We start from the raw sequence: 26,110 nt of genomic DNA, 5'->3' as shown, positions 1-26,110 counted from the left end.
TGTTGTGTAATTTTAGCTATTAGCCGACTGTGTTAAACAGCTCTTTCCTTACTTAGGGACTAACATTGGCTGTGATATTAGTTCCAAACAAGGAAACCACAACTATGGAGCTCTCACAGTTTCCTGGCCCCCTCTCCACCAGTAGGTTATTACATTACATCTGAGGTGCAGAGTCATAGCAGGTCTAAATTTAAAGTCTGCCAAAGCAAGTACCAGGTGACAATCTTGTTGTGAGCAATGTTTTTCTTTCAAAGCTGTGTTACAGGGGGAACACCACCTAAATGAAGAATTCCAATATAATATTTCCATGGCCTGTGAACATGAGCTACTCTTTGTCAAAGACAGGAAGCAGAGAAGTAGTTTCAGTTTCAAACTTATGATGGCATCAAAACATATTTTGTGGACATGCAGAATGTTTCTATTATTTATTTTCTTGCTCAAATTAGCTTTTTTTCTTTTGTAGTTTTATCAGGTCTGACACAGAATAAAACATTTGGCTGGCTGCTCTCAGTGTCATCTCTAACATCTTGGACTGGCCCCTGACTCTTAATCTGATATGTTGGTCATATATATATATATATATATATATATATATATATATATATATATGTATATGTATTCCCTCCAGATTTGTAAGATGCTTCGCGTCTGGTCTGCTAAATGTCCCCCAGAGGTCTGTGTCACTGACTCTCGTTTCTGGAACAGTCTTCCAGAGGATGTCAGACTCTGTGATTCAGTAGACAGCTTCAAACGAAATCTTAAAACTTAGCTTTACGTTTTTTTTAACTTGCATTTTAGTTAATTAATTGGTATCAAACCTAATTCACACGTTTTATGTGCATGAGCGTGTGTGAGTGTGTGATCGAATTTGATTTACTCTGTCTTATACTGTCATTTTATTATGTAAAGCACTATGAGTTGCACTTGCTGTATGAACTGTGGTATACGAATAAATTTACTGTTATTATCTTCCCCAATTTATTGTTTATGGAGCACCGCCAGGCTTTAGACCACATAACATCACAAATTTGAGTTTTAGCACTCTAGTGTTGTTTACATTTACTAACATTTTTGGACTGTCTTAGACCAAAGGAATAGCATGTATGGATTTTGAAAATTGGCATAGTTCCCCTTCAGATGTTTTAGGTGTAAGAATTTATGGCTGTATAAGGCCTGACTGACACTGTCTTATTTATTTTGTATTGTCCTGGGATTTTGCCGGGTAAGAACTTATTGCTATAATGTTTTGGTTTCAAGTCTCTTCATTTTTTATTTTGCAATTTTAAAAAATAAATAAATATAGGCCTATATATATATATATATATATATATATATATATATAAAATAAATGAGGATTTTTTTTTAAATTGCAATAAATAATTAAACAATGGAATAAGAAGCAATTAATGTTTCCAGAGTTCTCTAGTGTAATAACAATATTTTTTTTAAATTAATTTGTTGTGGATTTTCATTTTGTGATCTGTCCCACCGCCCGAACTCCGCCCACCCGCCACGTCAAAGACCGACCGCGAGTCCAAAAACGAGCGCACCCCGTAATCACACTGACTGACTGTTGGTGAATGAGATAAACAAAGAGCCGGTGACTTTTCAGGAAAACAGACAACGCTCCTCAAGCTCCTCCGAAACATGGAAACTGGTAGGTCGAGTGCCTTTTCATCCTGTTTCAGTCACGGCGGTTTGTGCTGCTGGCAGCCTGTAATTTGACAGCTAGAGGATGACAGCTGAGGGAGCTAACAGGCTAACTTAGCATTCATTGCGTTAGCATGCGAGCCTGCTAGCATGACTTTGCCGTCGTTTACTCATCTAGGTTTGTCAGTTCATGCCGATACACTGTCAGCAAGGTACCGACATCCAAACTGGAGATACAGACCTCTTAAACAGCTTCACACGGTAGTTTAAAGCTGGTGTCAGCCACAGGAGCCGGAAATGTTAGCATCTGTAGCTAGCGAGTGGAGAATGGAGTTGGAAATGCCAGAAGCTGTCAAAGTCTTTAAAGTGGCAGCGATTCATTGTGGAGAAGGACAAGAAGAGAGATCAGTTACTCCTTTATTTCACCACTCTGTTTACAGGTTATAACACAGACTACTGGTTTGAGTTAACCTTTAGTCAAACAAGTTAGGTGAGTTTGATTGTTTCCATTTCACTCACCAACTTACCCTCAGGTTTCATAACACTTCTTTTTTAAGCAGGCAAATGTTTTGGCTTTGGTCAGATGGTTATTTGGAGACCTGTGTTAACCAATTGCTCTTTGCTAAAGCCATTTTATTTTCCTATATTTAAAAAAGTGTGAATTTAAGAATGGATTTTGATATTTTATTTTATTCTTTTATTACTCTGATCTTTGGACTGAGGTTTTGTGAGCTGTGGAGCCTCCACTGTTAGGCTTCATGCCAGCTGCAGTTCAGCCGTCTGCACATGAAGCAGTGATGGGCATAATAAAATGCCTAGCTAATATAAAGCCAGTTGTGTAACTACTGGTGTGTAAATTTGCAAGTCACCCTGGCTGCCTGTGCTATGCCCCTCTCCATAGAAAACCCACTGTGATGTATGTTCTAAGTATTCATGCCTCCACTTGTTGAATAACAGCGAGAGCAACCAACTAGGCTTTCAAATATCTGTTCTTCAGCACACTTCTCCTACATTGTGCTTGTAATATCTGCTGTCAGGTTGAAGCTGTAGGCTAATACTGTGTTACAGATTGAAAATTCATCTCTTACTATTTCCCCTTTGTTATCTATCCATAGTCATCAGTGTCAAAAAATTCAACTGTTGCGCCGTAAGCAAAAAGACATGTTGACACGGGACCCCATGCAGGTCTCTCAAAATATTCTCTGCCTTAGGCCTGGTTCTGCGTTTTCTGATGGTATGGGCATGACAGTTAATGAAGTTTGACACTGTCCTAATCTGCGGCGGTCACTGCATTTGTGTCGATGGAAAATAACAGAATGCGGCTGAGAGAGAGGGGTCGAACTCTAGGCAGCATGCATGACTAGGCAATGTCCCTTTCAATGTTTAATTGCTCTGCACTATTATTTGACGGAATTACAAACCACACACTAGTGGCGGTTTGTTCTGTCAGAGTGTGTGTGCGCCTGTCCTTCCCCCATCCAGCAGGACGAGACAAGCTTTCCAGTGTGTTCCTCTCCCAGATGGAGCCAGATGAGTGAAGCCACTTATAGAGCTGCTAAAAAGCATTCTTGATTACTTCCTTGTTTGTCTTTGTCTTGTCTTTTGTCCTATGCCAAGCCTGTCCTTCGTTCTTCACCAGAGCTTTAATCATGATTGTGCTCAGTATCTTCAATAGACGACTCTTCACTATAGTCTATGGATGGTAGAAAAAGTGATGTCCTAGACTCTTGTAGTATTCAATAAATGATGTGCTGTTAGTTCATGACTATTGATCTGGTATTTTCCAGGCATTATTGTGACATCTGAGTACATGAGTGCTCATAAATCAGATCTAAAGAGGAAGTGTGTATGGCTAAAGTGCACCAATGAGTCATGGGAATTGGGACAGTAAGAAATTCCTCTTTGTAGTCAGCTGTCGGACGATCTAGCTTTGAAAGGCTTCCTGTTACATGTTAGCTTTATTTGTGCTTGTCTTCCCACCTTCATTATTTGAGCATTCATTCTGTCATTAACTCTTCCTGTTCTTTATTTTTCCCTTCATCCTCCCTCCTCTACCTCCCCCAGGTCTGAGTCAGGAGAAGGTAGCCACCTTCCAGAAGCGGCTGCGGGCCGAGCCACGCTACCTGTTGGCCCAGAATGTGTCAACCTGCATTGACCCATTGGAGGTTTGTCTGCACCGGCAGACTGTCCAGGATACTGTGCACATCTTCCAGCACTCTATTCCCACAGAGGGCAAGCCCATCACCAACCAGAAAAACTCAGGTAACAGGGTGTAGCAACATTATTGATTATACGTGTATCTTTTACAATACAAAGAAATGTGTCCATATGTGGGTGTAGGTGAATGTCCTAGCTCTTGGTTCATCACATGCAGGTGTGAACTGCAGTTTGGTGAACTTGCATATCTGTTCTCACTGCAACATTAGAGAGCCCAAACAGATATTACTCGGTGCACATTGGTCAGTGAGTGAAGAAATTTCTGAAGTAAACAGCTCAGAATTGACATGTAGACATGTTCATACCCCTGTGTCACAGCATGTGTTCATTTTAATGACTGGAAGACAAGCAGCAAAGATATCCTCAAGTTATATATATATTTTATAATATATTTTTTGACTGCAATTATCTATCACAAATGATGGATAAGCATGCTCTAACTTTTGATATATTTCAGTTTTGTTTGGAGTGTGCACTGTATTTGCATGATGTTTGAAGTTCCTTAAATTTGATTATTCAAATCAGTTGCCAGCTGGATTATTAATTTCCTTTTAAAAGCACTAATTGTTCTCCAGTTTGCATTATTGTCTGCAGCTCACAGTAAAATCACAGTAAAAAAAAAAAAAAAAAAGTCTAGAGTTGCATGCACTTTGAGCATCCAGCAGACAGCCCATGCCCACGGCATTATAAAGCCAACCATAGGTTTTGGGACTGAAAAATAAATGTATCCCCTTAGACAGCCATCAGTTTAGTTCAACATGGTATGAATAAACTAGGGATGTACCGAATATTCGGTAACCGAATATATTCGGCCGAATATTGCAAAAAAACACACATTCGGTATTCGGTGGAATAAGTGAAAAGCAAGGTCGAATAATAGCGGCAAGGTTTGATAACGCGAACAAACATCGTGCGGTGACGGATGGAGTAAAATGTCGGCAGTGTGGTGATATTTTACTCCGTCTGTCACCGCACTCGCATTTGCGACTAAAAATAGTTTTGTGCGGGCAAAATAAATCATTCAGCACACTGTGTGAGTACAGATTTCAACCAGCAGCAGAAACGAAACGGCGAATCCCGCCGGTTGTGGGTTGAACGGGGGTCATAGACAGAGACAGGAACATATTCCTGTCAAATATGGCGGCACATGATAACGGCTTACCGGCGACGGAGAAGTCCGACTCCAGGTGAATAACTTGTTGTCATGACTGCCCAGTAGTACCTGAACAGCTGAGCCATGGCGGCACACAGTATGTGGCGTATCAGAGGAGAAACGAGCCGTTCACATTACTCTTTGTGGCAGGTAACGGCCCACAAACCTCACCGCACTTTAGGGACTGTTCTTTACTTATGAAGGGACTGTCAGGGGAGGAGGGTGGCTGGTTGATTTTATTTCATTTATTTATTTTATTTTGATCCCCCCTATGTTAATCACTTATTGATGCTGTTTTTGAAGTATGAATAAGTCAATAAGTAATTTATTCCATTGAAATATCATTGATGTATTATAGAAAAGTGATTTATCTTTTTATAAATGACAAAAGGCACATCTGCCTCATTTTTGCTGCGGTATCGTGATACTACTCAGGACCATGATACTTTCATTGGTATCGTACCGTGGGTCCCAATTTTGGTACCGTGACAACACTAATCTGGTTCATCTGCAGAAACTAATGAAAAACTAAACAACGGCATTCGGTACTCGGTATTCGGCCAAACGTTTAATATTATTCGGCTTTGGCCACATTTCGGTGCATCCCTAAAAATAAAAAAAAAACCTACAGAGACATAAAACTTTCTCCAGATATCCTACAGCAACCTACCAAGCTTTGGTTGACATCAACATGCCTTTGTTAGCATCCTCAAAAAGATTACACGGTGAACATGCAGTAATTATCAAACCAGCGCCAAACATTCTGTGTCGGGCACATCCCAGTTGTCCTGTGAAGTAATCTAATGACCAGGTGACTCTAGCCTTTAAGGATTAGAAGTTATATATAAAGATGCCTGTGTGTTTGAGACTTGTTAATTAAATGTAGAGTACAATTAGCATACCTGTTTGCCTGTACAACACATGTCACTGTAAGTCCTCACTGACCTGCATATCTCTGTCCGTCTTTGTCTTCTTTTTGCCACTAGGGAGATGTTGGATCTTCTCGTGCCTCAACGTCATGCGACTTCCCTTCATGAAGAAATTTAACATAGAGGAGTTTGAGTTTAGTCAGTCCTATCTCTTTTTCTGGGACAAGGTAAGACGCAGAACCACACATCCGTTATCTGCTCGTCTGTGTGTTTTTTTCAGTCTTCATAGGCTGAGAGATGCACTTTGTAGTTGATCTCTTTCCGCTGTAGATTTATTTAATAGTTTTCTAATCTTGTTTTTTAGTTGCATTCGCTAAGTATTCTTTGTAGTAAACGTTTGCAAATCATAAGTGTGATGTGGTTGTATGGAAGGTGTGATTGCTATCATGTTGTTGTTGGTATTTCTTCATATTTTTCCATTTTCAGTGTTTGTTGTTTTGCAGTCAGGACACCATGTGAGTGTGTGTGTAAATGTGTGTGCGCATGTGCATTGGTACGGTATCACTGTGCGGCACTCTACTACTATGCAGTCATTGTCCCACTAAAACCCTCTTTTGTGTGTTTTGGTCAGTGCTCTTCCAGGGCTGACGTCACAGTGACACCGTGCTAGATGTTTTTATCTCTCTGTGTCTTTCTCTTTATGACCTTTTTCTCCCACATGTTTAACCAGTTAGTTGTTTCACCTTAAACGTTCTTGTCCTTATTACAAGTGCCAGTCGTAGGGACTAACCCTGACTGTAATATCAGTGCCAAATACATAAACAATAAATGTGGAAATCTAAAAATATCCGGCCCCTCCTCTCAGCCGGGTTATTACATTACATCAGAGGTGCAGCGTTGTTGCAAGTCTAAATTTAAAGGACATGAAAGCAGGTCTCATGTAGCAATCTCTTCGTGAGCAAGTTGTTCAGGCTCAGTGTTTTCCTTTCAGATTTGTCAATAGTGTTCTTTTAGGTCTAATTAATGTGCTGTCTTATTTATTGTCTTTGGTTCTGGGATTTTGCCAGGTAATAACTTGATGCTTGTATGTTTCTGGTTTCAAATCTCAGGTCAAGTGAAGTGATTAGAGCAGTGATACTCAACTTAAAGCCTGTGGGCCACATCTGGCCCGTAATCTGGTGCTGGGTGGCCTGTCAACAATTTTCTAATCAACAATGAAAATAAATCTATTCACTCTATCCAAGTAGAGCTGGTTTATGAAAAAAGAAGTAGTGCCAGGGAAGGATTGCCCAGATCCCCCGACAGAGGTTCAGGCTAAGCCCTGAATGTCCCTAAACTTCCCTGTGTACACCTGACCTGTGCAGGGATGCTGCAACTGGCTGAATGTGACAGCCAAGGTCAAAAGGTTGATAACAGGCAATTCATTCATTACATATACTGATAAATATTGTTAATGTTTGTATGTTAACTGCCCCCTGGCCTTCTGTCAGTGGTCCCCGAGGAAAGCACTGAGTAAATTGTGCTTCAGAGTTTGAAGTCTTAAAGAAGTCGAGTCTCAATGTGTTAGTTTTGTCACTTGAGTCTAACTTTAGTCTTACACTTTTACATTTAATGTAGATGTTTCATTGCTGTTTTGTTGCTCTGGAAACAGCTTTGATCCCTGTTTACTTCCTGTCAGCTACTGCATTAACAGTCGGTCCAACAGGAAATACACTTGGATTTAGAATGTCTATGGTCTATAGTTATATCACGTTTTTAGACTGTGCAACCTCTCAGAGTTTGTCTATTTGGTCACCATGTTTTTCTGTTGTGTTTGGGTTTTTTTCTACAGGTTGAGCGTTGCTACTACTTCCTCCAGGCCTGTGTGGAGACGGCACAGAGGAAGGAGCCGGTGGACGGACGCCTGGTCCAGTTCCTGCTCTCCAATCCAACCAATGACGGAGGACAGTGGGACATGCTGGTCAACCTCATTGGTTAGTTCTCACCATAAAACATAATCACATTAACAGGAGGTTAATGTTGAATGATTGACTGAGCCGTAACAGCCGTTTGGTTATCAGGAAAATTAACGGTACCCACTTTAAATATGTTAATCTTCTCACAGAAGAAAAAAACACTGGTAGAACATTGGAGTTATTTGACTGGATTGAGAATATTGTTTAAAAATGTCTTTTATGCTCTCCTGTCTTTAGAAAAGTATGGCGTTATTCCAAAGAAATGCTTTCCAGAGTCACACAGCTCAGAGGCCTCACGCAGAATGAATGACATCCTTAATCATAAGGTGTGCTTACACATTTCCTTCACTTCAAAACTAATCAAGCTCACTTAATGGTGAGTCACGTAATGGGTGAGGCACTGCTGACTGTTGTTCTCGTCTCACTCTGTTACAGCTGAGAGAATACTGCCTAAGACTGAGGAACATGGTGGCCAGTGACGCTACTAAGGCTGAACTGTCTGATGCTATGGACAACATGATCGAGGAGGTGAGAGTGAAAGAGCACAAACAGCTGTTTCCTTGAGAATACAGGAAGTTTCACAGGCCACCAAGAACCTTTTGAGGAACTCAGGAATATAGCTCATTTTTAAATGGAGGAACTAAGGACTAAATTTAGTTCCTCCAGAGTAGTTTCATCTTGTGCCATATACAGTCCCTACTTAGGGGGAAGTCCTCTCCAAAAGTTCAGGAACTTTCAGGGCAGAGTTTGTAGGACTGGATGTTGTTGACTAATCAAACACAGACCTGCGGTTGCTTCAACCGAGTACAGCTTGAGTCGCAAATGAGGCAGCACTGGGTGACTCTGTTATCAATATTAGGACAAGGTACAGTGCAGTCACTTTTTGATCCAGTATTGGTCTAATTTGCTTCTTGAAGTTCTTGAGTTTAGTTCCTCCGGTCAGATAGTTTTATTAGACTGTTTTATGGAAAAGGGAGAATAGCGTCCCAGATTTACTCTCCAACATCACCTGCAGCAAAAACATGAATGAAAACAACAATGAACAGCAGACTTGTTTGTGGATATACATGCAATGGCCACTTTATAGGCACACCTGTGCTGTCTAATGCGATTCTATTCATCTGTCGGCCTTAAACTTTATTTTTATGATGCCTAAAATGTACAGTTTTCAAAAAAGTAGAGTTTATGGACGAGCTGTTTTGTTGCAGTAGATTGTATGGGTGTAACTAATAGGGCTGCATGATATGCAAAATTAGAAATAAATAAATCATATTGCAATATTGAGATTAGGACATGAGTCGCAATATTAGTGAGAATGGTAGTTTTTACATTTTAATTTCGTTGAAAATAGGATTTTTGCTGGGTTCTGCACCAAACCAGTATGTTCCCTTCTGTCTGCAATGTGATTTGTAGTTATGTTGTGACACATTTGACCTTCATCAAAAAATTGCAGTTCATGCAATTTGTATCTTGCACTTGGCCACATTGCAATTTTAATAATATTTCAGTTAACTATGCAGCCCTAGTACTTGATAGAGTGCATAGAAAAAATAGAGCACACCTCATTACCTTTGTAACATTGTCTCATTTCTGCCAGAAGAGGGTGCTGTCAAATAAAATTTAACGTCAGAGCGGAAACATCTTCCCGGTTTGATTCCTCAGAGAAGCCTTCATGTAATCAGTGTTTGGGTTAGAGTTAATCTTGGGCTAAGATAAGTGTGAGACGCTCAGGGTTCAGATTAAAAGTGTTACTTAATATAAAGAGATATAACAAATAGTAATGTAGTGATGCTTTGATCAGTGTTGACCTCTGATCAGTAAGTGTCAGCATTACACCATCCAAAGATCTGAGAGCCTAAATTAAAGCAGTTTCTTCATCATGACGAATATTTAATAATACACATACTGTCAGGGCACTATTAGAATGTAATATCAGAGTGATTTCATTCAACAAACAATTACATTAACAGCAGGTAACACATAGACATGCCAACAACTTGCATTTCAACCGATGTGCAGTACAGGGAGTAGTGATTCTTGTATACACAACTGCAATGGTTAATTGATTAGCTGTCAACTATTAAATTAATTGCCAGCAAATATGATAATCAGCCAATCAATTTGAGTAATTTTTCAAGAAAAAAAGTAAGGAGTCTCTGATTCCAGCTTCTTAACTAAGAATGATTCGTGGTTTCTTTACTTCTTGGTGACAGTAAAGTAAATGTCTTTGGATTGTGGACAAAACAAGACATTTAAGGACGTCACCCTGGGCTCTGGGAAATACTTACTTTTCACCATTTTTTGACATTTTATAGACAAAACAATTAATTGATTAATCGAGAAACTAATCGACATATTAATCGACAATGAAAATAATCATTAGTTGCAGACCTACTATAGTTCTATAGTAGTGAACAAGAGCTAAACATTTGCTCACTGCAGGTCCATTTACTGTTGTGCTTCCAAAATTAAACTCAAAATATCTACCTGTGTCTGCAGTGAACTGTGATTTTAACTTACCTTTTTAAGATGCATACATAATCTAAACATACCCATGAAAAATATACATATGCATTTTTAATTAATTTGCACACGTCATTTCTGGACTACACAGTGTGTAAAAGCAACCAATAAAAAAACCCCCAAACAACAAAAATCACCTGCCCACTGCCCGCATGTCACAAAGTTTAAGATAGTGATCTTGTTTATGGAACAATCACATCTACCACGAAGCATCTGAGGCTGGAAAGTGAAGACAAATTCACCTCCTAAATGAAAAAAAAGTGGAGATGCACATGTAAACAAACTCTTTCACGTTGTAACAAATGGAACACGTTATCATGTTCATGCATGCGTGCAGTGAAATGCAGTCATGTGCCTGCAGTGTGTGTTTCTTGTTGCGCGGACAGGTTTCCCTATGTAGGTGTGTACGTATATGAGGTTTTATTTACGCTTCCTGTGTGCGTGTGTCTGTGAGTGTGAATGCACGAGTGTCCAGTCAGTCAATCAGCCTCCCATTGAGACGGCTGCACACAGAGGAGGGGGTCTGGTCATGCAGCCTTTGTTGTCAGCTGTTGCATTATGCTGCTGGCTGGTCGCTTGTTTAAACAGTCGCCTGTATCTCACAGTGGATGCCCGGCCATGATCACACACGACACACACACACACAGACTTGTACAGTACACACACAAACATACGTTGTGCAACAGTAAAGAGTGCTCCCACCGCACTGCACGGCAGGGTGGGGGGGCGAGGGGCTGTCAGCGTGTTTGTTTGTCCACCTGGAAGTGGTTTGTTTTGCGAAACACCACTCTGTCACGGCCGGTGGTGATGGAGGATGCGGTCATGTCAGAAGAACGGCTGATGTAAAACAAGCCAAATTGTTTAAGGACATTGTCACACGTACATTGTCACACGTACATTTGACAGCTACTAAAAAAAAAAACATCATTCATGATAGGACGCCCACCTCAGTCCAGAAAATTTGCATCTTACAAATCTGTTGACAACAAACCCAAATTACTGAAGTTGTGAATTAGTTGAATTACAAATCAAGTGTTTTATTAACTCTTCCATACTTTTGATAACTTTGATAAGAGTAATTATGGATAGGAACATGGATAGGGCATGTTTTACATTGTATTTTCATTAACAAGAGCTATTTGGATCAAAATCTACTAATTACTTCAAAAGATATAAATTAAATATGCATTAAATATAGTTAAAATATTCCATTTATGTGTGCACAAGTGTCAATTTTCATCAGCAGTAAGCATCACAGTTGTGCCAAATTGAGCAGCGAAATAAAAAAAAAAAAGGCTGCGGCAATTATTAATTTTAGCTGTCTATAAAACAGTAATTCTTCTTCTTCATTCTTAATTGTATAACTACAGAATGAATTCATTAGCTGAACAGATAGGTGATGATCAAATAATTAAAGAGATGATAAGGAAATTTTCCATAATTGTACAGAGAATCCACAAAGTCATTCCAAGAAATGTAAAAACAGTTAAAAAAAAAAAAAAAAAAAGAGAGAGAGAGAGAGACACCCACATCTCAGTGTCCAGTGGAGTGGGTGCTGGATTTTGATGCTGTGTAATGTTTTGCGCCTCTGAATTGTGGTAAAGTCGCCATCTTAAACACCTGTGATGTCTAGGCTTCCTGGGTATTTAAAATGTGCAACCATGCATGCCATACATTTTAGATTTATTCCAAAGTACAGTAGTGTATGTTGGATGTGTTAATACTTGGCATCGTCACTGCACCAGCAGACTCTTAAAATTATGCCATCAAATTAATCTTACTAGTCAATGATGTATTATGTTTTACTGCATGTTATGCACATTTTATTTCTTTAATTGTGTGTAATTGTGTCTATTGAGGCTGATCCTAACCCTTCTGCCTGAAAGCACTTCGGGTCGACTCCTGTTTTTTTAAATATGTGCTATATAATTAAAATGACGACTTACCAATTGAAAAATACTTAAGAAAAATTAGAATTACACAATTCTTTATATGAATGTGTTACACTGACACTAAGCCATGGTCCATCGACATGACATTTCGGCTGCCGACTTATTCGGCTTAGCAGACAATTGAGGATGGTGCTAGGTGTCACACTTTTGTGCCTCTCAGTTTGTATGAGTATGTTGGTATTACAGCACTGTTTTAGGAAAGGAGGTTCAGAAACTGTTTGTGTATATTAGAAACTAACAGTGGTAATTTCATTACCAGTTATGTTAGTGGCACACGTCTTCAGGTGTGTGCACAGTCACTTCTTTGCTGTGTACATGTCCACGTGCACAACTGTGTTTTTGCAGACATGTATGCCGTGTGAGTGTGCGTGTGTGTGTAGGCTCACATAGTGGGTTTTCTTGGACTCTTACAAATGGGAAACGAGTGTTTCCTCGACATGTTCACCGTCATTTGCATCTATGTATGCACATGTGTTTCTCAGGATCAGAGCGCCATGTCAGTCTTACTTTGGTGTGTGTGGATGTGATGCTGTCCACCCTCCCTACGTGGCGGCTGTGATTGTGCACTGGTCTTCATCACGCCAGCCCCACACACACTCCCATGACAGGCAACCGGGGTCAACGTCTCTGCTTCCACTTACTGTACTTGGGGTGCGCTTGATTTAACAGGATCCCCTTGCGTGTCAAGAATCTATTCTCTTTGTTAACATTGGTCAGGCACATTGCACATCGCGTTGATCTAAAAACTTCTGCAACAGCAGCTCGACCCAATTTAAGCTGCACCTGCACTAAGAACGAGGAAACTAATCTCATGCACTGTTTCTCTCCGTGGAGGCTGTTAGGATGACAGTGTCCATACGCTGCGTCATTGAGGCAGAGAGGATTAGTTTAAGTTTCAAAGCCATTCTTACTCTTTCATGTTGTATCTGGCATCTGTCCATGCTCCTCTATTCTCCATAGACAAGTAGACAACACACGCACAAATAAAGGGACGATCACTGGTAACTGTACATACACGTACAGTACCAGAACACACACAGATGGTATCCCTCACACCACAACTGTAGCCCTTCTATGCTCCATTGCGTCATGGAATCAGAAACACCATGTGCGGCTCTGCTCTTGGCTCTGAGCGCACGGAGAGTGATTCTTAAGACAAGTCTAATTTATGAGACGGCCATCAAATCACAGAGGAACTTTCCTGCTGCAGCTCAGAGGGTCAGCGCTGCTGGCTATTGACTCAGTTGATTTGTTTTTCGATGTGGGTGGGTTCCTGTGGATTTGTCATTGTTAAGGGCTGCAACAAAAGCTTTTCCAGTTCAGAGACGTCCACTCACATTTATTGAATTTCTCTGCACCGTTGTTAGAATTTAACAATGACCACATGTGTTGCGTGTTTACAAAACATGGAAGTTTAATCAAAACCTCGCTCATTTTTATCCAAACTGTTTGCATGGTGTCATTTGCTTACACTCACAAGTCCAGCTTCTACACAATAGTAATAAATTTACTTCAGAGTAGCGTGGAGGCGCATGCTTTGCCTCAATTTAGCATTAAGTGGTTGAGAGCCAGCTTCAGACGCTAATTTAGTCGAAACTGTTTCTACTAAAGGCTTAAATTAATTTGCCTGCGCCTTTTTTTTTCCACTGCAAAATTAATTTAATTACACCTGTATTGCTTTAATTTCTTTTTTAAATCACATTTATATGCTAAATTTTTAATTTCCAAGGGGCATTTAATCCACTTCATTTCAAGGACCAATTAGGTAGAAGCAATTATTTGATGTGTAATTCCAGTATTAAATCTTCATTAATTAAATAATATAGTTACAGGTGCACATATTGCTGCACTGGACCAAGAAAAAAGTCTTAACACCATTCAGTACAAGACAAGATAACAAAAACAATGTAAATTGCTATTTGGACTTTCTTTTTCCAGTGTTGCTAAAAATCAAATGTTCTACTAGGAAATAGTGTTTTTACTTTGTCAGTGCTGTTTATGGACCACACAGAGAGTACAGGAGAGAGGAAAGTTTGAACTTGATATGTGCAGCACCGCCATAACCTTGAAAACAGGAGTACCTTGCTCAAGGTTACCCATATATCTAGATATACTGTGGTGTGTGTTGCCACTGGCATGGTCTGCTTACAGTATGTGTTAGGCACACTCTTAACTCCAGGTGATTTGTTTGTTTGGGTCGCGTAAAGCAAATAAACACGCAGAGGGGATGCCAGCCGGTCAACACTGGAGCGCAGATGCTATCAAACATTAACCCCAGTCAGCCCCAATAGCGTGCAGTCAGTCAGCTCACTGTTTATTGCAAGACACGCAAACTCGATATGTCACTGAATGGAGTGACCTGAGGTGGAACTTCTGCTTGACACTGATGAGTTGAAGAGTAAAATGCCTGTTAACGAACTCTCCTAACAGCTGGTTCCGTTAAAATGTCCATGTTTAGAATATGAAGATATGAATGAGATGGTCATTTGAAGTTTCAGCCACAACATGAGTAGAATTTATAAGGTACGCCGGTTGACGTCATAAAGAACTTGAAGTCTGCCCCGAGGGCTTGAGCTGTGATCCTTTGTAAATTCTGCGTTGAAAATGCAGCCAGTAAAAAACTGCTGACTGAAAATATGATCAGTATTTATCATTCAGTTTTTTAAACACCTCCAGCTTTGTGAAAGGAGTTACTGTGTGTGAATTAAAGTCAAATTAAATGAAAAACATCATGTATATAATTTGATGTGTGAGGAAAAAATGCATTTGGATATCTATCAAATATAACCAGCAATAAACACAGTTCATAAGTAGTAGTAGTAGTAGTAGTAGTAGTCGGAGTAGCAGGAGTAGTAGTCGGAGTAGGAGTAGGAGCAGGAGCAGTAGAGTAATATTTTACTGTTGTGTCAGCCTCCCTGTATCCCTCTTCTCTTTTTCTCTGTCTTTCCCTCTTTCTCAGTCACTCATACACATCTGTCATTGAGGCGGCAGGTGTTTCAATATTGATCCTGCTCGAATGGCACTGTGGCTGTTTATTCTCTGACTGAGGTCTCTTTCAGCCCTGCCTTTCCCTCACACCTACTTTATTTACCTTGCCAGGGCAGGTTGAGTGGGCGCGAGGCTCAACTGGCATTAAGGGACACGCTTATACTAGGTCTCAGGGCGTCTAAAAGACAAATTGTAAAATGAGTAGAAAAGTTTAAAGTTACCAGGGAGAGCAGAGTTGTTCTTGGAAGAAAGAGACAAATAGGAGGAATGAAATGAAAATGGCGAGGGTCAAGGGGTGAACAGGCATGTATTGTCAAAGTGCTGAGGGCATCTGGGCAAACACAGACTAGACAAGGGGATGAACACCTTGGCATGTCGTCTTGCCCACAGGGCAGTCTAAACAAAGTAGTTGAATTAGGAGGAAAATGGCTCGGGGGGATGAGGAGTTGAACAGATGCCTTTGTTGACTCTGCGCATGTGTGTATTTTTGTGTGTGTCTGTACTTTTGACTTTCTGCAATGACGAGGGGGATCGTTTGTTTGTGTAAGCCAGGCCTGAATTTATGCATTTTTGCGTGTTTGTCTCCGTGCGAGAATGTGCCCTGTGATGTTTGGGGAGAGAATAGTGGGCTCAGTGGGCTCCGTGTCTACGAACCAGAGAGCAAGAATGTCATCTTTATGTAGGGGCATTTAATATGTGTCCACTAAGCATGGGAAACTGCTGCCATGGCTGCTGTATTTCTCCAGGCCGAGCCTAAAATAATCCCCCTGTCAGCTATATTCAACTCGACAGATGTTTAATTTGTCTGGATATCAGTGGCAGAAGTCAATAAAAATAGTGTGTTAAAATCTATTGGAAATGTGTCCTCTGTGACACCGGTAGTTGAAGCAATGAGTGTGATGTATCACCACTCATCCATACAATCAGAACAATATTCACTGTAGTACACACTGTTATCTACCACCAACAATGGACTGCGCTGCATCCTAATTTCTCAGCCCCTTTTTAATTGTATTTGATAGGAAAAGCAACTGCTGGGTCCAACGAGAGCGAAGCAGAGGATGGGAGAGGTGAAAAGCAAAAAGGGGAAATTCCTGAGATAACTATATCAGAGTATAGGAGGGCCAGATTGACAGACGGCCCAGTCCAAACAACCCGATTTAGCCCACAGGAACTGAGTCTGAACTTGAGCGCCGCAGGAAGGCACACATGGAGAGAGGAGGAAAGAGTGTGGGGTGCAAATGGGGAAATGGAGGGATATGAGAAAGATGAAGGAGAGTGAAGCACTGTAGAGAGGAAAAAGAGGGGAAAGTTGAGAGAGGCCCAGGCACTGATGGATGATTGTATGCAAGGACAGACATGGGGTCAGACAGGTTACATGGGCGCACATTAAAAATATGAGCTAGAAATTAGATTTAGAAACATCTCCGACAACCTTCCTAAAGGCAAGGAAGTACAAAAGTCTGTTCAGTTTGACTCATGGTGGTCCTCTTTAGTGTTGCTTCCATAACATGTCCTTGTTCAGACTAGTGGAAAGAAAATGTCCAAAACACACATTAAGATATTTATTGTAGTTTAGATATCTGTTCTGGAAATACAGGCAAAATGTGCATATTTAATTAGACAGTGGCTCATTTGCATACTTAAACATAAAAGTTCCGAAAACTTGCAACACAAAAAATAATTGTCTTAATGTAAGTAGTCAACTTGGAAAGTTATTCAGCTGCACTGTCTTAATTTTTGTCTAAAAGTGTGTAGAATGTTTTCAATACATATCTTTAAAAGCCAGTAGTAATGATTTTCTGTCATAACCTGAGCCAGAAAACGTCACTTCAGTTGCACTTACATATACCAAACTTAAGTTTTATGACTATCTATATTCTGAAGGTTTTCACAGAAGGGTTTATTCACATATCATTTGTAGCCTGATTTATATAACATTTCATTCTTAAAAACATGGCAAAAATGGCTGTTGACAGTATTTTCTGATTTATGGAGTGATTAAAAAGATGTCCAAAGTTTTTATATTTGTATATTTAATATTTGTCTTAATGGAAGTCTCATGGTGATATCTGTTCACCTGCAGTGACTCCCCTTTTACAGTAGAGGTGCAGGAATCGCCTCAGGCTTTTATGTGATACAGTGATTGACTGTCTGAAAATGTTAAATGTGAATATAACATAGATTAGATTGGTAAAAAAGTTAATGTTTAAACTGTGTATGCTGTGCAGGTGTTCCGGGTGGCCAGCGTTTGTCTAGGCAGCCCTCCTGAGACCATCTGTTGGGAGTACAGGGACAAGGACAAGAACTTCCATCGCATGGGACCCCTCACCCCCCAGGAGTTCTACAGGGAGCACGTCAAACCTCTATACAACATTCAGGACAAAGTATGTGACCCAGTAAATGCTTCAGATAGATGCTCTAACTTGCTGCTGGCCTCAGTTTCTGACTCCCTACGAGAGGTTGTGCTGTTCCTGAGCTCGTATGGTAACTCTCTATCCTCAGGTCTGCCTCGTGAACGATCCTCGACCCCAGAATCCTTATGGGAAGCTGTACAGTGTTGAGTTCCTAGGTAACATGGTTAATGGCCGCAGCACTTTGTACAACAACCAGGCCATCCAGCTGCTTAAAAACGCTGCGGCTGAGTCCATCAAGGAGGGAGAGGTATGTCGGGGCAAAGGGCGTAAAATTTTTTTGTTTATCCACATTTGAGGGTGTCTGCATGTGGGAACTTCATAAATCTGAAAATGGCTGCTTTTTGTCTCACAGGCGGTGTGGTTTGGTTGTGACGTCGGGAAACATTTCCACGGCAAGCTGGGCATTAATGACATGAATGTGTGAGTATAACGCATCATGTCAAAGTTATTTGCAACAATATTGGAATCTAGTCTGGTAGAATCAATGCATTCAGCGTTACTGGCATGGTTTTAGTTTCTTAGTTTATAAAATGAAGGGAAAGGAATGCAGTGAAGTTTTTGATTTCACGCCTCACTGCCCTTCAGGAGAGATGTATTGTCTGGAAAAGTAGTTGCAGGTTTGTTTTGAAAAATGACTTGATTACTACAATTCTTTTAGGAGAATAAAACAAGGGAATATAAAGCATCCTACACACTGAAAATTTAGTTTGCCACTGTCACTATACTGAACCCTACAACTCTGAAATGCTTAAAGCATCTGAACCCCAAGCAGCCCAACACTCATCCTAATGTAAAATATCAATCCCTGTATCCGAGTCTTGTCTGTGCTATGACTGCAGGGTTCACAACAAGAGCAGACTTTATCTGCCACAAGAGGTGTCAGTCTCTCCACAGGAGAAAAGTTGCTTATCTTTGCCCTTCAGGTGCAGCAGCATCTGTGTCTGAGCTGCTGGCGCCAGGGTTAAATTTGCCCACTGAACCAAACCATTGTGGTGCCGAATGTCTGGTACCATCTCTGCTGAAGCTCATCCTTCAGACAGATCTTTTCTTGTGCTGGTAGATTATAATTGGAATAAGGCCGAGGCTAAATGGAGCCTCATCTCTACAGTCATGTTCAAGAAGGGAATGAAAAGGTGAGCTGTCTGTCAGCCTGTGCAGATTCCCAGACTTGTGAAGATTTTGCTTTTGGCTTTTTATGGTCATCACACCTCTTTCCCTGCCTCTACGGAAAAGATATTTTTAGGATTGGTTGGATATGATATGGAAAATTACCCATGAAGCTATGCTTTGCTATGCTTTTATCTGAGGAGGTAGTGTAATGTGATTTTTGTGTGTTTGCTCGCATAGGTTCAACCATGAGCTCGTCTTTGGAGTTTCAGTGAAGAACCTCTCAAAGGCAGAGCGACTGATATACGGAGACTCCCTCATGACCCACGCCATGATCCTCACTGCTGTCACAGACAAGGTACCCTCACACAAACACACAACACAGGTGGGTGACTGTTCAGTAAACTCACACAGTACGTATACAAGCAGACTGACAGGAATACACACATTCAGAGTTTCCCAGGGTTTATTGCATCAAAGCCTTGCTTCATGTTTACGCTGCTTTAATCGGCTGCAGTTTCTCATAGTGATGTCAATTTCCCCCCTTGTAAGTAACCCCAGCTGTTAGGACACTTTCTTTCCTCCACTCTCAGCTCCTCGCTCTTATCTCCCCATCGTCTGCTCTCTTTCTTTCTCTCAGGATGGGAAAGAAGGCTATGAGAAGTGGAGGGTGGAAAACTCCTGGGGCGATGACCGTGGGAACAAAGGTAAGTAGAGAGACAGATAACGCATTATTTCACAATTCCCACTTACAGTCCTTTCCTTTAGGGTGACTTTCTTTTCTTTAGACGTAACCTGTATTGCATTACCAGAAAAAAAAATGTATTTTAACCAGGTTTTTTGTCAAGTCACAGAGGAGTAGCTGGCTGAAAACATCTAAAACTGTCACTTTGACCTGGATCTTGTCCCAAAATCATAGTCATGTTTTTGCAGTCCTCCTGCTTCCCCATCTCTCTTTCACATCTTTCTCACGCCGCGGTATATTATGATATATCATCATCTTCCTGTTTGTGTCTATTGAATTAAAAACAGGATTAGACCGAGAGGTTCCCCTGTGTTGCTGTTTTATGAACTTATAATTGGCTGCGTCCTGTTTCATAAAGACTCACAGACATACACACAAGCACAGCACCCTTTTTTGTGGTCTTTAGACTCAGTGCCTCTGGGTCAAGTTGCATAAACGTAGTTCCACAATGAGCTAATCCTTAAGGGCAGAAAGTAGCACAGCAAAATTCCTCCAAATGTTTTTGTAAAATGTTTGATTCTGTGGGCTTGGTGACATGGTGACTTTTCAGAGGGCTATTTGGTGAACAACTGTCACTGGTCGGCTGATCTGCTAACCCAGAGTCTGTTTCTTTTTTCTCTGTACCACGCTGTTTCCTACCACCTTGTATTTTGTTTTAAGGAGTATACTGTACTTCGGTTAATAAAGAGTTTAATTGAAGGGGACAAAAAGCTCTCCAAGTCATGGAGTTTGCAAACAGTCAGTTAGCCCGCATCTTTGTTTTATCTCTAACAGGACACAGATCACACAGTTTATTCAAAAGACATATTTGTACCGTCAGTTTCAGAGTCAGTACTTCCAAGTCTGAGGCAATGGTCCATTCCAATCCTCACCTATGGTCATGAGCGCTGGGCAGTAACCGAAGAATGAGCTCAAGGATACAGCAGGCCGAAACAAGTTTCCTCTGAAGGGTGGCTGGGCTCAGCCTTAGAGATAGAGCGAGGAGCTCAGAAATCTGAAGGGGGCTCAATAGGAGCCAGTTGAGGTAGTTTGGACACCTGATCAGGGTGTCTCTGGGGCGCCTGCTGTTAGAGGTTTTCCAGGTATGTCCAATGGGTAGGAGGCCCCTGGGTAGACCCAGAACACACTGGAGGGAGTGTATATCTCACCTGGCCCGGGAAGACCTCTGGATACCCCAAGAGGAGCTGGGAGACGTTCCTGGGGAGAGAGACGTCTGGAATACCTTGCCTGCTGCCCCCTGTGACCTGGCCCCAGATAAGCAGATGAAAATGGATGGATAGACTTGCATCTCATAACTGTTTGCAAACAGTCACCCTTTAGTGGAACGCTGTAGACTGTGGCAGAAGAGGAGAGATAAAATTAGATGGGTTAACACAGCAAATAAGCTATGATAACTTCCTCCTTTCCTGCTGTTTGTTGCCTCAAACGTCGGTTCTGTCAAGGCCACTTGCTGTTGGTCAACACGTCATATTCACGAGTCAAAGGTCACCAAAGTTGAACTTGACGTAAAAAAAATTCTGTTTACTTACCCCCTTGGAGCATATCCACTGATCGTGACAGTTCTGTTAGAATTAATTGGATATGCCATTAAATGTCTCTTTTTTTAAATGCCTGTGTGACCAGGCCTTTAGACTTCAGACAAGGGAATAACTCTGACACAACACTGACATAAGACTTGTAGTTGCAACATGCCTTTTGTTATCTGGGAACTTTTGAACCATATTTTTAGTGGTCAGCTAATGGAGTTGTTTTGATTTTTTTTTTTTAACCACAAATTCAAAACGAATTTAACAAACTAAGTCAGTCTTGGGCTAGCTACCAGCAGGTCATTTTGGTGCATGAGGGAAAAATGTTGTCATTAAGTAAGTAAGGTCAGTTTGTCTTTATGCAACAGGCCCCACAACACAGCAGGTAGTCCACATCACCGCCCCAGACTTTACTGTCTACTGTTGTTATTCCCTCTATCCTTTCATCTCTGTTTCTCATCTTCCTCTGCCTCTCTTCTCCATCTCTGGGCTCCACATTCCACTGCAAATTATAGATGAGAGTATTTCAGGTCAGTCATGCATCGTCTGGCAATACACACATACAGCACGGCATATACACATGGAGAGACACACACACATACTCACAATATTTGCTTGAACCCACAAACCGTAGTGACTGTTGGGAAAACATGTGAAAACCCCTCAGTCAAATCAAATGTATTTCACGCATATCTTATTCCATAAACAGCAGCAGATAGAGAGGGCCAGGGCCCCCAGCTCGTCCGCAGCCAAATTAATAAAGTTTTTGAGAACAAAAGTTCGAGGAGTGGAGTTCACATGGGAATCCAGGGACATTGTTTGTTTGACAGAAGCTGAGGGGAAAAAGAGGCACAAGTGGAGAAAAGGAGAGGAGAGCATGCCAGAGAGAGCTGAGACAGAAATGGAGACGTTGTGCAGGTAGAATTAGTTACAAGAAGGAAAAACAAAGGCAAGGAGATGATTTTGGAAAGATGACAAAAGAAAAATTGGAAGACAAGTGGTAATAGCTGTGGAGCAGAGGGAGAAAGTGGAGTGTGTTTATAAGGTTTATAGAGGCTTATACATCTCCCTTCAGGCCTTTTCATATTCTTCCTAACCCCGCAGGAGTCTCTCACAAGAGGTTTAACTTTTTGTTTTCACCATCTTTAAGCCCTCACGCAGCTGCTGTTATGGCTCTGCTCACTCCACTGCTCATACTTTTACACCATTTCAGACAAATGTTTGGCAACACGCCTTGAGGTTTTTCAGTTTGATAGGACACAAGCCTGAAGTGGACTCCTGAACATTTGTCACGAGTTTTGTTTGAGCTCTGACTGAGTTTGACATGGAGAAAGAAACTGATTTACTACGAACATAGTTCTGTTGTTAAGTAAACACAAGAAGATGATGTAAATGTGGATGGAAGGATTTCCCTAGTAGAGGACATAACAGAATCTTGGGAGGAAAAGCTCCATTAGCTTTGCAGAATGTTTCTAATCCACTGCCATTGTTTTGCACCCAAACCACAGTTACATATCTGTCCCCTCACCTCATTTAAAGGTCCCATTTCATTTCCCATAAAATGAAAAATGCCTTTTTTGTGGTCTTACCACAACTCTGTGGGTGTACTATTCCCCTTCTACTATGTATCAGCTCAATGCTTATTTCCTCACGTTAAAATACGACTCTTTCCTTTGTGCTGTCAAGTGTCCGTTATTTTACAGATGCATCTTGTGCTCTAACCATAGACTCAGCCAACATATTTCCAAGTCTAAATCATATACGAGTCCTGCCCTGAGTTTATTTAACATGCAAAAACATATAAAACTGTGAGGGATGACTGCAGTCTTAAACCTCTTCTTTTGACCTTTGATTGACTTCTATGGTCTTTCATCATTTCTATATTAAGCTTTGCTTTTAGCCATGCTAACCCATGGCTCAGGGGACACCAGTGTCTGTCAGTTGGTCGGTCCACACACTGAAATATCCCAACAACTACCAGATGGGTTGGCATCATTCATGGTGCCCAGATGATATTACTTAATGACTTAAATGAGTTAAGATGGCCAGCATAGTAAAATGAGACCTACTTCACATCAGCATGTTAACAATATTATTGTCAGTATGCTGAATTAGCTCAGGGCACCACTCTGCTTGAATGCAGCCTGACAGAGCAACTAACATGGCTGCAGTCTCTTGTTGACCGTTGTTTGAGGCATTCAGCTGTTCACTTCAGTTGTTGAAATTTGTTAAATGAGAAAAAGTCTTTTGTTTGTTTTGTTGTGTCCAAATTATTGTTAACAAAATTTATATGAAAATCATGGCCCATGTTGGCCGGTGATTGTCCTGTATTGGGGATTGCTGCTGAGGTTGTAAAGCAGGAGGCCTGCTCCACATGATGCCTGCTGCACACTCTTCAAGACCGTATATCCATCTGTTCTGAGACAGGACAGTCAGCCTATCCCTAAAAACAAATAAGGACACCCAATATTCACACACACACGCACACACCGTCATGCCACCCAACACGCGGGTTCCAGGAAGCCCACATCAACACACACACATGGATACCACAGTGAGAACCAGGCAACATGCCATGTAAGATTTGCGTACTTGGAAGAACACACATACACAACACACACCCAGACACGCCATCCCCTGATACATTGTTTTGAGCTGTGGCACGTTCTTGCGGTTACCCTGACGTCTTCGATAAGTCAGCTTGACAGTAGGAGGGATGCTCTCGTTTGCTCAACTCTGAACACATGAGGAAGGGAAAGGAAAGAGAGAGAAGGGGAGAGAGGTGGCATCGGGGAAAAAGAACAAAATAACGTTCACTCTAAGATCTAGTTGCCAGTTCTCGTCCAGCTTCCCATATGTGTCAGTTCAGTAACAGATCTGAGCTGCTCTGGCTTCACATAACTTTAAGTCTTTGTTATCTAAGTAGAATACACGCACGCAGACATTTTTCATTTTAATTAATCATTTCAGTATGGGGCTACATCCTCCTCCAAAAAGAGATTAGGTTATCCCAACATGTCTTCTGTCAGTGTAAGTTCAAGGTTGGCTTTCATAACCGGCCCTGATTGGGCCATGTTGACCTTGTATGACTGCGAACACAGACTGAGGGAAACAGACGCAGACATTGTTTAGTTTTATCAGGGTGGGCATGCAGAGGTGATAGCAGAAGTGTTGAATGCATACTGCACTGCAGGGTGGGGGCCTGTGAACCATGACGGTCCTCCACCCTTCTGTCTGTTTAAACAATAGAGTTTAGTGAAAAAGAGCACTTATGAGCAATTAAAATGTGCGTGCATAGACAAAGTATGTTTGACCATTCTGTTGAACTGTTCCTCGCAGCACTCCCTGCTCCTCCCCTTTCACTGAAAGAGGACTAACTGTAATCGGCTTAATTAGTGACACGATGTGTGCTTGAATCAAGTATTTCTCTCGAAAAGAATGTGTTGTGATTAAGGCTTTCTGTGAACTGACGGATTGACTTTGGCTTTCTTCCCCCAAAGCCTGCTATTTTAGCAAAGACATGTTTAAAGTCTGGACCAGTCTATGGACATCAGAGATGAGGAATCTGTCTCTGCACATGACTGTGTTCAAATTTGGAGGAGCACCACTCTTTTATGCTTCATATAGAACTTTGTAACAAAGAGGCATTCATGGTCTTGTTTATTAAGACTGGCAAGTTTAATTATCAGATTGCTAACAATCTACAAACATGTCCAACACAGTTCAACATGATTTTTTTCTTTCCCAAAGTTCTTTGTGATACAGTCACAAACTGGTTTGTGTGACATGGAGCAGAGAAAAGCCAAGTTCCAAGGAATGTTATACTTCAACTAAACAATCTTAACTTTTTTACAAAGGGATAAGAATGGAGTGTGAATCTAAACTGCATCAGTAGTTTGGATGCAGCTAGGATTTATGTGCATGGATGAAAGACAAATGTGTGTGGGGAAAATGTAGAAAAATGTCAAACAAACCAAAACCAGAACATTTGGAGTCTATAAGACAGGGAGACATAGAGCAAGTTTGGCCCGCATGACCTTGGAAGAGGCCTAATGGGTGTCACCACATTAAGGCTGATGACCATTGATGTATTAAGTGAGTTGGATGCTGTGCTGCCATTTTGTCCGAATCACCAGCCATGCAGCCCAGAATGTATTTAACCCATAGACTGCGAAACTTGGACGATTCAGTCATGTATCAGCTCATAAAATTAGTTACAGTAAGAATGTTGAAAATCTGGTCAACAAGAAGATTTGTCAGAATGCAGTGAGGTGCTATTTTCAACATTTTGCCCAAATTTTATGAGCAGATCCATCTAAAATCAGGCATGTAGCCATAGCAGTGATACATATACTTCATTGAACTCATACAGAGTCACATCCACCTGGTTACAATATACACTGTAGTTATTGTCATTTGATCAACTTCTGTTTCTGTTAATTGTGCCTAGATTTATTTATGCCTAGTACATGTTTTACTTGCAAATGTGTTACTTAAGATTAGTCAGATAGGGTTCCCATCACCCCACATGAAGTGCATTTAAGTCATAAAACTACCCGGCAGTGATCCAGCTTGACCTAATTTGGATAGATTTCCCTTTTTTTCCTGCAATCCCAGTTCTTCACTTGACTGCCGTCATCTCAGTTGAAAAAGATCTATTGCGACTTTAACAACTGACTGACTGTCTTCCCTCTTTGTAGGTTACCTGATCATGACGGACGACTGGTTCTCCGAATATGTGTACGAGGTGGTGGTAGACAAGAAGTTCCTCCCCGCTGATGTCCTGGAAGTGATGCAACAGGAGCCCATTGTACTTCCTGCCTGGGACCCAATGGGAGCCCTGGCGTAACTACAGAAATCCAGGTTTTAGCCCCAACCTCTGGTCTATTTGACTCCGCCCTAAATCTCGGCTGCTTTTACCTCTCCAATATTCCCCCCACAGCTCCTTCCAAAACAGCCTGTTCTTCTAGAAAAAATAATAAAGATTTTGTTTTCTTTTTTTACTGGA

At 41.1% G+C, this 26,110-nt stretch overlaps 1 protein-coding gene across 1 annotated transcript; it reads left to right on the top strand.

Annotated features, from left to right (window-relative positions):
* Nucleotides 1-1,508: 1,508 nt before the first annotated feature.
* Nucleotides 1,509-26,110, top strand: blmh (bleomycin hydrolase). The gene is made up of 12 exons (XM_049577041.1): nt 1,509-1,657; nt 3,715-3,912; nt 6,007-6,116; nt 7,721-7,862; nt 8,082-8,170; nt 8,280-8,372; nt 17,539-17,694; nt 17,813-17,971; nt 18,077-18,144; nt 19,072-19,189; nt 19,472-19,538; nt 25,803-26,110. The coding sequence occupies exons 1-12, from the start codon at nt 1,648-1,650 to the stop codon at nt 25,949-25,951; spliced, it is 1,359 nt and encodes a 452-aa protein (XP_049432998.1). The 5' UTR covers nt 1,509-1,647; the 3' UTR covers nt 25,952-26,110.

The sequence above is a fragment of the Epinephelus fuscoguttatus genome, linkage group LG5, assembly GCF_011397635.1.
Source record: "Epinephelus fuscoguttatus linkage group LG5, E.fuscoguttatus.final_Chr_v1".
Lineage (NCBI taxonomy): Eukaryota > Metazoa > Chordata > Actinopteri > Perciformes > Serranidae > Epinephelus > Epinephelus fuscoguttatus.
This window is presented reverse-complemented; position numbering and strand designations above follow the sequence as displayed.

What these genes read in the sequence shown, in the direction of transcription:
- blmh (XM_049577041.1), top strand. An exon ending in CATGCTGGTCAACCTCATTG is followed by an intron (nt 7,863 to 8,081) that starts GTTAGTTCTCAC and finishes TCCTGTCTTTAG; the next exon opens with AAAAGTATGGCGTTATTCCA. An exon ending in TATACAACATTCAGGACAAA is followed by an intron (nt 17,695 to 17,812) that starts GTATGTGACCCA and finishes CTCTATCCTCAG; the next exon opens with GTCTGCCTCGTGAACGATCC.